This window comes from Sceloporus occidentalis, unplaced genomic scaffold, assembly GCF_023333645.1.
Source record: "Sceloporus occidentalis isolate IW3139 unplaced genomic scaffold, rSceOcc1.0.p SCAF_4, whole genome shotgun sequence".
Lineage (NCBI taxonomy): Eukaryota > Metazoa > Chordata > Lepidosauria > Squamata > Phrynosomatidae > Sceloporus > Sceloporus occidentalis.
Genome location: NW_028316984.1, coordinates 7,318,833 through 7,331,103, shown reverse-complemented (window position 1 = coordinate 7,331,103; position 12,271 = coordinate 7,318,833). Strand labels below are relative to the sequence as shown.

At 39.0% G+C, this 12,271-nt stretch overlaps 1 protein-coding gene across 2 annotated transcripts in view; it reads right to left on the bottom strand.

Annotated features, from left to right (window-relative positions):
• Nucleotides 1-728: 728 nt before the first annotated feature.
• Nucleotides 729-12,271, bottom strand: part of LOC149313469 (COMM domain-containing protein 1-like) — a 96,302-nt gene continuing 84,759 nt past the window's right edge. For both annotated transcript variants that reach the window (XM_089519141.1, XM_089519142.1), the window contains one exon: nt 729-2,176. In XM_089519141.1, coding sequence (XP_089375267.1) covers nt 2,069-2,176 — 108 coding nt within the window. In that variant the 3' untranslated portion in view covers nt 729-2,068. The remainder of the gene's footprint in view (nt 2,177-12,271) is intronic.

Here is a 12,271-nt window from a genome sequence, read left to right as displayed (position 1 = left end):
AAATCCTCAGAATTTGTTCTGTAGAACAGAATTCATTTTCCAAACACAATCATTTGGATACCTTTACAAACAATGAATCTGCAGTGAGAAGCTTGTTAATTAAAGTACTACTGTGCAACAGATTGCAACCAATATCCTATTGCAGCAGAAGCTGGGAACCTGTGGTTTTCCAGATATCAGTGGCTCTAATTCCCCTCAGCTTCAGCCAGCATGGCTGACAGTTGCAATGGAAGATGGGAGATGTCGTACTGGAAGGCACAGATTCCCTACCATTACTTTAAATTATTTAATATAATTTTAATGTAGCAGCAGAGCTGTTATAATCCACCCCATCATGCAATGCGCCATGCCATATGTGCTTCAGTATGGTGAGTCATTTTAATTCTGTGCCTCATCTAAGAGTATCCAACCACTCATTGTTTCCCAGGTCACAGCAAACAGCATAAAAGATATTTTCAAGGTAATCAGGAACAGAGTCATCTGTGGGGATAAGAACCCATTTCCCCTCTTGAGTAAATGTGGAATTGGAGGGCTTGGTACCTTGAGACTAAGCAAATGCAAAGGTGAAACAGAGTGCTTGGCATACACAGTGAATTAGCTAAAATATTTAAGAATATGTTCAAGGGAAAGGTGATGAGAAAAGACCCAATGGTTTAAACAAACATACAAGATCAAAAACTAGTTCAGAAAGTAAGACACAATACCATAACCATCAAGAAGCTCTGGAGTTCATTTACTTGACACTTTTAATATCCCCCCATAAATACATACGTTACATCTGTAAGGTCTGTAATATTCAATAAGATATTGCTTTGAGAGGAACAGCTTATGCTGAAAATTCATTGTGATGTTCATTGCTCGCCATCCGAGTTAAAAGATTCTGAGTAATCTGCTTGAAGTGCCAAATACACCTGCTTTATTTCCCTGACACTACCCAACAGCCTGACAAATGTTTCCATGTACTGGTAGATACACAAAATAAATTTATTTGGAATGTAAAGAGGGAAGTAGGAATTTCTTATAAGGTGATTTATTGAGCCTCCAGACACACAGCAGGTACTGATTGCTACAACTCACTTGATGATGGAAAGGGGGAATATGCCCCACCCTTTATGATCCATGTATCATCGGGTATGCAGTGGCTTAGTGGTTAAGATGCCAGTTCTAACAAGATCAGAAGGTTGGCAGTTTGAAGCCCAAGTGCTGCATCATGGGATGAACTCCTGTCACTTGCCCCAGCTTCTGCCAATCTAGCAGTTTGAAAACATCCAAATGCAAGTAGATAAACAGGTACCTCATTGATGGTAAAGTAACAGCGTTCAGTGGAGTCATGCTGACCACATGACCACCAAAGCAGTCCTTGGACAATGCTTGCTTTTTGGCTTAGTAATGGAGATGAGCACTCCCCCCTAGAGTCGGTTATGACTAGACATTTGTTACTTTTACCTTTATAACATAATCAAAACTGGGTGTGATTGGGATCTGATTTGCACAATTCTTTTCCTCTAATGGGTGAAGAGTTTTAGAGACTATGCAAACTGATCACAGGAAGTCATCTTTACAATATCTCTTACATGATACATCATGTATATATGAAATGGCTGGACATGCACTTCATGTTTCACATATAGGTTGCAAAGCCAGCTTGGGCAAATGTTTAAACTGGGATTTCTATCACTGTAGGTTCCCCAGTACAATATGTGGAATTTTCTTCCATCTCTTTTCTTGATTAATTTTGTTTTTATGCGAGCCAGGGAATTATCTTTCTCTTAGTTTTAAATACTGCCATCTCAAGCAACAACATATAAAAGCAGGACAACAGTTGTCCTGCAAGGCAATATTATTAATGTTAATAGACACCAATTTCTTGTTTCGATTTTAATTGACATAGAACTATGTTTGGAAGCTTCTGCAGCATATTTTTTTTCCTTTTTGCCTGTATTATTGCAATTTTTGCATAACAGAAAGAAGATACAAAATACTGTTGTAACAAATGTAATAATCAGAAGAATTAACAGGCATTAATGATGTCAACCTTATTTTGAGTGAGACACTTTTAATTCAAAAACTATGGTGCTTGGGTTAGAGATGTAATGCTGTCTTCTATCTCTGAAAGCTTCTTCACCATTTGATTCAACTTCATCTCATCAAATTCCACAGTCAAAATTTCAGATTCCTGCAATGAAAAAAAAGTGAGATTAAGAGTATTTCTTCACAACGTCAACAAAATTATCACTGCTACCACCATGATAATCTTTCCTGAAAGATCAAGAATGGTTGTTTAAATTATAATATTTTGGGGACTGGTTTCAGTTCTTTTTCTTCTCAGCAATGTTTTAGAATAACATCTTTGGAAGAGTAGAAGTAGAAAACAGTCTGGCAACAGAAAAACTCCATACTGATCTTTCAGAGTCATATTAGTCCCTTACCATCTCCCTTCCCAGAAAAAAGAAATAGCAGTCCTCTGAGACGTTAAAAGACAAACAAGTTCGTTTTTGCATAAACATTCAGTAGCTTATGATATGCAGAAACACATTTCATCTAATTAGTTTTCTTGACCCACAATACAGTCTGAGAAAGCTTCTTTACAATGCAACGTTTCAATAAAGAACATGCCATTTTTTCAAACTTTAGAAATTTGAGGTTTCTTTACACTTGCATTTGCCTACTGAAGAATGTCTGTACATTTGCTTTCTTTATATGCCGAGGATATAGGTATCACCGGGCCTTGAAAAGTGGTTTGGCTTGAAGCTACCTTTTTGACTGCCACACTGCTGTTAGACCCCAAATATCCCGACTTCCCTGTGCACACTCTATTGGATGGCAATGATGGACCAGGTAATATCTCAGGGAATCTTGTCCACCTTTGCTTATCTTTTCATTTAGGGATTCCTAAGAAGAATTCAAGGGACACCAGAGTACCTTGAACAAAGCTTAAAAAATACTGCATGACAGCAGTTGAAACTCAAAATATAGGTAAACCAGCCACAGCATATATTTTGTCAGACTCCTGAATAGGAGTGTTGCCAATACGTGTTTCTTATTTTGATAAAATGATTTGAAAAAATCACCAGCATGTTTTGATATGGGTGGGAAGAAAAGATGAAGAAGAAAATAACATTTTATCTTGTAGTGTTTCCAAAGGCCCAAACAGACAGGTCAAAATAAAGCTGCTTCGGGTCACTTTGGAGGTATGCTGTTTAAATGCTGCATGCTTCCTAAGAGGCTGGAAGCTACACCAAAGCCATGCTCCAGTCCTAAGGACTGGAGCATAGCTTTGGTGCAGCTTCTAGCTTCTTAAGATGTGTGTGCCATTTAAACAGCATACCTTCAAAGCGACACGAAGCAGCTTTATTTTGGCCTGTCCGTTTGGACTCCAAGATAAAACAAAAAGATAAATATGCATATGCATTTACATGCACACACTAACCAGAACTCTTTTTGAACATAAGCTGAACAGAATGAACATTACATAAACCACTGAGAATTAACATGTACTGAATTTACCTGGGGAAGTAAGTATTTTGTATTGTCAGGAAAGTAGTAGTAAGTGAAAGTTATAGTAAAAATTCTCCAGTTGCCCAAAAATCAAACCCACAGTTCTGCATAGGGGATTTTCTTATGCAAATTTTGGAGAGCCAACCTTGGCTGAGAAGTATACGTAGGCAGCACCATCTCCACCCCGCATAAAACCACACTGCCCATACAAGTCAGGTTTTGTGTAACTTTTTCCCCCCTAAAAGGAACAAGTCCAACCATAACCACAATCAATCTTTATTATATAAACTTTAACACTTAAAATGAAAGGGCACACGACCAACACTATGCAAATCCCTGACAGAGCCAAAACTCAGATGAGATGGCATGGGCTAGATCTCAGTCACTACCCCACCTTTCCCTGCATGGTTTTAAAAACATCTTTGCCTGATGAAAAAAATCTTGATTCCAAAAGGTAGCACTCAGATTTTTCTGCATTTCTGGTTGGCCTAATAAACGTGGTACCACAATATGGATGCTGGAATTTGTCTCATGGCCAATATTAATTATTAATTATTAAAATTTATTAATTATTAAAAGCTAGCTTACAGGTGTAAACCGCTTAGAGACTGCTTAGTGCAGTATGAAGCGGTATATAAATGAAGCCACTATTGCTACTTCATTTTTTTAACTTAAGGGAGGGAATTGTGCAATCTTTCAAGTGCTTTGAGTCTCCTATATGAGCAAAAGGGTAGTATATTTTTTAAATTTTTGATTTTTTTTAAAAAAACTGTTTCTAAAAAACATTTTAAAGCCCAAAGAGCCTCTCAGAGTAGCTTATAAAATATGACTCCCCACAATAAAATCCCATAAAAACCATAGTAATTTCACTAGTGGATGGGGAAGAAATATACAAAATCATGAATGATCAGTGGGGAGTAGAGCGCTACTACTACCAGGTAAGGTGCTTTGAAAATACTGCACCCTATCCTGATTCTATGATTCTATGAGGACCTCCCTAGACCCAGAGGTATATAAGAACTGCCACTTCATTACTAATATTTCCTTTTGGGGCAAGGCAGTTGAACATGTGGTACCTGGACACCTTAGACATTTGCGGAAGAAGCAGATTATCTAGCTTCAGATCAGGATATAGTAGTGTGACAGCCTCAGTTGCTCTGACTAATCGCAAACTCCAGGTAAAAGCCTATTCTTCTTCCCAATTCTCCAGTGGCATATGATACCATTGATCATGATAGCTAACTGAGCCAGCTTCTATCTACAGTGATGGTTCCAGCGAATGTGGCTATTAAGCTAGGGGGGCGGCAAAATGGTTCCATCTTGTTTTCCGTACAGTTTAATATCTATATAGAGCTTCTTCAGGAGATCATTGGGAGTTTGGGGATTGGGTGCCAAGAGGATTCTGACACTTAGCTCCACCACTCCTTCATGTTAAGAATCAACTGGAGTTGTGTGGGTCCTAGACCAGTGCCTAGATGTTTGTGAATTGAGTAAGCAACCTGTCCTAAATGGGACTGCCCTCCCACTGAGGGTACAAGTACATAGCGTGGGATAACTCCAATACAAGTACATAGTGTGGATAACTCCTAAATCCAGAGTGCCTGGGGCCAATTTTTACTAGTCTACCAGCTAAAGCCTTTTCTAGATAAGGATAATGTAGTCAATTTTCCATTAGATTACTGCAATATGCTGTAAATTGGGCTGCCCTTGAAGACAACTCAGAAGTGGATGCTAGTGCAAAATGTAGTAGCTACATTGGAACACCATATAGTAATAAAAATAGTTCTCAAGAAATTGCACATATTAAAGATACATTTCTAGTCTAATTTAAGGGCCTGTGATGACATATAAAGCCCTGAGCAGTTTAGGACCTTGACACATGGAGATTATCTCCCTTGATCCCAGAGACCCCACTCTGTGTCCAACCAGTGGGGTTAATACACTATAGGAAGACATGGGAGATTATCTTCTCTGAGTGTGAGTGTGAAATATCCCCTTGGAGGCCCAAGTGATGTCTGTGCTGGATTCATTCTAGTACCTAACTAAAATATGCTTTTCATTAAAGCTTTTTTGGGAATCTAATAGTTTTATTCAGTTTGTACATGTACATGATTGTAAATGGTTATGCTTTAAATTCTCTCACAGTTTAATATATTATTAGACTATTTAAATCACCTTTTACTTTTTATGAATTGGTGAATTGTCTTAAATTGCTTAAATTGATTTTACTGTATGGCATCCCTTTTTGGGAAAAAGGCAGGATAAAACTAAACTAAACTAAAATAAATCTTTTTTTTTTGATACAGGGTAGGATATAAACTACTAAGAAAGATCAGAAAAGAAAGTGCAAAGGCAGGCTTATTGTTCAACAGAAAAAAACAAAAATAATTACCACGGAGAAGCTACACAAATTCAACCTAGACAATGAGAAAATATAAATAGTAAGAGTTCTCATAACTGAGATCAAACTGCAGTCAGGAAATAAGAAGACTATGAATGAGGAGGGCAGCTATGGAGGAATTAGAAAAGATCCTAAAGTGTATAGATAAACAAACTGAGCATGAAAGAATCGTACAAGCCATTATTTTCCTTGTTACCATGTATGGTTGGGAGAGCTGGACAGTGAGGAAAGTGTGTAAGAGGAAATTCATTTGATGTGGTGCTGGAGAAGACTGCTGAGGATACCATGGACAGCCAAAAAGACAAATGGATCCTAGAACAGATCTTGCCTGAAATCACCCTGGAAGCCAAGGTGAGGTTGTCATACTTTGGTCATGTCATGAGAAGGAATGACTCATTAGAAAAGACAATAATGCTAGAAAAAATGGAGGGATATAGAAAGAGAGGAAGGTTACATGCTACATGGATGGACTCTATTAAGGAGCTCATGGGCATGAATTTACAGGACCTAAGCAGAGCAATGGAGGACAGGGAGTCTTGGAGATGTTTCAGTGTCGCCCTGAGTTAGGTTCAACTTGAGTGCGGTCAACAACAACAACAAAGGACACAAACATTTAAATAATAAATAAACCAGAAAATATAGAGGCACACAGATATTTATATTTGATGAAATATTTACATACGAAAACAAGCATGAGAATTTTTCAAAAATGTAAGTTTGCAATAAAACTCTTGATTCACAATCTAGCCTCTAGGGGAGACAAGAAAAGGTGAAAGCTATTTTAGTCAGGCCTGTCAGTTCTGCTTTCCGAGTTTGATAACTGCTGTCTGCTTTAATACAGTCAAATATGTTTCTTATCAAACCCTTCCTCTCCCCTGCCAAGTTTCCTAGCCTCCCACATTTCTCCAGTGACATCTGACATTACTTTGAAAGGACACAGACGTGCTTTGCTAAATAATATTTTAGGCACTCATGACTCTCTAAACCCACAGCTCCATACTCCTCTCCTCATAATGACAACACAGGAGACCCTCCACTGTAGAGAGAGTTCAGTGGAGCTCACATTTTACATACTGGTTAACAAATGCAAAATGCAGTAAAATTCCAGGCTGCATCTTTTCTTGTATAGCGTTTCCTTTCCAGTTTTCTAAATCTGCTAAATAACAATTAGCTCAGCAAGCATTATTTTTCTGAGTATTGCTCCAAAGCTGCCTGATGCAGTTTATTTTGTTCCAGGATTATAATTTTTAAAATTATTTTATTTCATTAAGCACAATGTAAAATTGCTCCAGTATGCTGACGTTTCAGTAATTTTATGTGCCCGTAGCAAAATCCAACTCTGTTTAAGAGCTCTGGGGCACAATTTTAGGCATTAAAGATTTGGAGCTGGCCATTTGGTCTGGGGCTTCTAGTTCTCCCAGGTTTGATGTATGGCTTCTCCACCTTGTAGCTTTCCTCAGAATGTGGGAAGGCATGGGGCTCTGTAGAAAAGTACCACCAACTAATGGTTGAACAATTGTTCTTTTAACTGGATCACTCCAGAGATCGATACAATGTCCATGTGGTTTTGGGTTGTCAGGGATGCCGAAACTTTACATCCGATATCTGGAAGGGAAAAAAACCCTACCTGGAAGGCCCATCTCAGAGTTGTGGCAAATGAACTGGGCTGGTCATTCAGGTTATTTCCTCCAGTTTTTTCTCTTCAAATTTTTTCTCTCCCAAAACTTCTCTACAGCATGGACAGGACTGATATTTTTAAAAATGTAACCTTATATGCAAAAATGTCTTTTGCCTTGAAATTCAAATGCCTTCTAGAATTTAATAGTATAAGATAGTGGCTATGTTATTACAGGACTGAGGGTGAGACTCACAAATGCCTTTACTGGTGGCATATCTGCAAGACAACAATGTGATTATGTTGTTATGCCCGAATGGGTTAGGCCATCCATTTTTATCTGAAAACGTGTAGTGGAGATATCCAAGAGAGAATCCCTCAACAGGGCTGTCACAGAAACAGGGACACCAAATTTGGATTTTAATCACTATGTATGTAACATTTCTTAAATCACAAACATAACACAGACATTAAGTATCAAGAGAGCTCTCTCTCTCTCACACACACATAGACTCACACACACACAGGTGGCACTTTGCTGAAGTCGGTGATCAGTCACCCTCACAAAGCCCATGGGAGTCCCCGGCGCCATGGTTGTGGGAACACCTCTCTGGTTTGGAAAGTCTCTCTTTTAAGGCTTTCCACTTTTCAGTGTCCATTGCCCTTTTTCTTTTCTTCAAGAATGCTTTCCTTTGACGTTAACCAACACCCTTAGATAGAACAGTTCTTTACATCCTTGCGTTCTTTTTCTTATCAGTCTTTGTCCACACATTCTGCTATCAATCTGTTGCTGTTCTTAGAGTTCTGGACGTCTTCTTCTTACAGATAAGCAGCTGCACCCAAGGTATGGATACGCCATCGCACATCAGCAGTTTTCAAAAATCCTCGCTTGTCAAGTAATTCCCATATCATGCATTGCAGTTCTCCATCTTGTTTCAGATTCACATTGCCACCAGAATTACATTCACCCCTCACACCGTTTGGGTCAACAATCTTTTGAATCACATGGATCTTGCACTGGGGCATGTGAGAAGAGATTTTCTTACATGATATGATACGATGTCAGCCAGTCATATGGATGCTTGCAAGTGTGGCTAGCTGGAGTACACATCAGATTTTGCTGCCCTGTCTATACAGGTGTATCATGTATTTCAGGTTTAAATGCAGTACTCTTGCTATAACCATCACCTGTTAAAGAAGGACCTTTTGACTCACTCTGACTTTACCATGTAGTAAAAAAAAAATGTTATCTTGTTTAGAGAGTGAAATGTCCCCTATCCTTGAATATGTACAGTATGCCTCAGGAAACCTTAGGGGTTGCTGTTCAGTTAAGGTTCCTACTTGTTTCACGGGATTGCCCAGATGTGGTTGCAGCCACTGGCATCACCATCCGGGGTGTTACCTGGTGCAGCGAGAGAAGTTTCTGGGTGGTGGGGCTAAAAGGGCGGCACCCATCTCACTGCTGTGTGCCACTCTACACATGAACAGAATGGTGCATGGTAGGGAGAGGGGGTAGGACATGCTCCCTCCCTGCTGCACACTGTTCCACCTACATGGAGAGTGGCACGTGGCAGAGAGGGAGTGTGCTCAGTCCCCTTCCCACCATGCACTGTTTTATCTACTTGTAGAGTGACACATGGCAGTAAGGGAATGTACCCAGCCCCCCTCCCTGTCGCACATGTTTTAGCTATATATAGAGAGGAGCATGGCAGGGAGGAAGGGCTGGGCATGCTCCCTTGCTGCCATGCACCACGCCAAGGCGACTGCACTGAGGTGGGAGTGGGCATTCGGGTGTTAGGTGGTGCTGTCTGAACCCCCTGCACCTCTCCAGCGATGCCACTGGTTGCAGCTCCAATGGTGCTAATATAAATGGATGTCAAAAACAAATATATGATTGTAAGTAATGCATTACTATATGATGTTCAGACAAATAACACATATATTACTATTTCCAATTCAGTATAAGGACTAAAGACACAGTGTGGTATCTTTCTAACAAAACTTTATTCTGCCTTATCTAAAATAAAATAATTTAGTCAAATGACGGCAACAAACACTGCAGATTGCCAAAGTTTCTCATTTCATATGAAATCTCAGAAGAGGCAGACTAATGCACTGCAAATCACCACAAGCATGGTGTGCTGAATTTTCTATCATCATGTTGCATCTACAACAATCTAATGACATTGTAAGACTCAAAGGTTCTTGAATGTTTATTATTATCCTATTAACTACAAGCCATGTGTGATCTTCAAATCAAAGCTAGATAATATCAAATATAATAGAGCACCAATCCTATTGGCCCTGTTGGTTTCATCTGCATTATAGTCTTTGCAATAACAACAGTGAAAAATCTGATTTGCTTATGTAGTTATCATCAGAAATATTATGCCATTTAAAATCTCAAAAGTGAAGACTTTAATTATTTGTTTCATTTTTTGGGGAAAAAAATGAAAAGAGAAAAAGTATCTACTACACAGTATGTACTTTGGCTTTCCCTTACTTGGGTGCTGTATGATTTGGGAAGGATGAACAGCTTCTCTGTCATGTTCCAACAGGAAGGAAATGGTTACCCACCCTTCAAGAGGATTTTTTTTCTAATTCTACTAATGAAGGATCAATCCTAAACTATTGCAGATTAAATAGAAATGATTGGAAGGACTGGAGCAGATCCAAGTACATAAGGAAAGCTTTCCATTTGGTACATTGCAGCAAATTTAATTTCACTGCTTTTATGATATTAAGTTCCTGAAATTTTTCAATCCATTATTTTATAGCTGCTAAATCAGAGGATTATTTACTAGTGCTGGACGCATTTTAACCTTCTCAGGCTGAGCTCCAGTTAGTGTGGGCAACGCATTAGACACAAAGAACTTAAAAATGTGTTCCAGTCAGCCACAAGCACAATTCACTGGCCACTGTTTTTGTGCAAGCCCCATCTGAATGAAGAATAAACTGACTTGCCTTTTCACAACAGCAAAGAGCATGTTGATCCTCAACAATGAGAAGTCAGGAGAGCATACATGATAGCTTTACTTTAGTGACTAGTCACCAATAAGGTTTCTTCCTCAGCCATCAGTGTTTAGAACAAAGTTAAATGACAGTTTATAAACAGATATTAAAAAAAAAAAAGAATTTGCAGTTTCTCAGGGCAAAGATAGCAAGAGACTGCAATAAAGGGTATTAAAATATGGGGTAAACTGTCACCTGGTACAGGGACCCAAGTGGTCTGGTTGACAGTCCCCATCACTGTCATTGTCCCAATCTTCCAGTTTTGACAAACGCCCTTCATTGATAGTATTTTTGTTCAATGAGACCAGTAAATGGGCAAACAGCCATCCAGGACCTGATCATGGATAAGTAGGTTAACTTGGCAGACATGACATCCTGGTTAGATGAGATGAGAAAGGGGTCATCTGTTCAACCTTTGCTCGCCTCAATTCTCTGGACAGTGGACAAGGTCTAATTGGGTAGGATGGAAAGAAGAACTGCAGTGCTCTATCATGATCCCCTTTCCCTCACCAGATGTCCTATCCTTGTTCTAGTCTTCCAGTTTTGAGTGTGTTTATCTAAAGGTGGGGGCTCAGGAGAAACAAAAGTTCTGTTGGCGTATGGTCTGCTAAGCTACCTGGCTGGTATTGGATGTGGTTTATGCTGAGTCCACTCTATCAGGAAAAGTGCAGGACTTCATTGGCATGGCAGCCTGGTTTCTGGTTCAACTCATCTGGCAGTGTACACTCTGAATCTTTTTCTCTTTGAAGATGGGTTGATTTTGATCTAGATGTGGTCGAATTCTCACTGGCTTGTTGTTCCAATGATAGATGTCAAAAACAATTAGGTCTGAAGTGGATTAAGAAAGGTTGAACCACTGGCTCCCTAAGGGGAGTAGGCATCACTCTTTCCCATAAGAAGCACTCGCTACACAGTTTATTCCACCATAAAGGTCTAATATTGAGAAAATACACAGTAGGATGTATTACGGTAAGCATTTTGTCCACATCTTCAAACCATATAAACTCAAACAGATCGTGAACAACTGGGTTATTAGAAACCTTGAATGATTCCGTCACAATGACAGCATTAATGTCATTGTCATGATGAACAATGTTATCCTCAAAGTATTTAGCAAAAGATCAGAATGGGCCTCTGAAGGATAGAGGCCTTCATTCACCTGAGTAATAATTATTATTTATTTTTATTTTATTTATTTCATTTTTATGCCATCTTTCTCCCAGAAAGGGACCCAAGGTGGCTCACAAATTAAAAACACTTAACAACACATTATAATAAAAACTATTAAAACATCAAATAAAAACAATATAAAATTACATATTTCAATAACTACAGTACCCTGGACCAGTCTGAAAAGCCCTGCTGAATGGCTACTTGAAGGTGTAAGAGAAGTGTTAAAATAAGCTTTTCTGTTCTCCCTGTCATGCAATAGGCACAGTGATGTGCTCTAACATGTGTTCAAGCAGCTCTGCAGTGAGTCTTTTACCATTTGTCTTCTAGCTATTCTCCAGCTTGTTTCATCACTCACGGCTGACTCAAATATTACAGATATGAACAGGCACCACAACACAGGTAAAAATACCCAGGAGCAATCATATCTATCTCACAATTCATATCTTTATATCTCACAATTCCATAGTGAAATTATGACTTCCATAGGATTGTAAAACTGTTGTTGTTTCATGCCTTCAAGTCATTTACCAATTTATGACAATCCTATCATGGCATTTTCATCTCATGTTTCA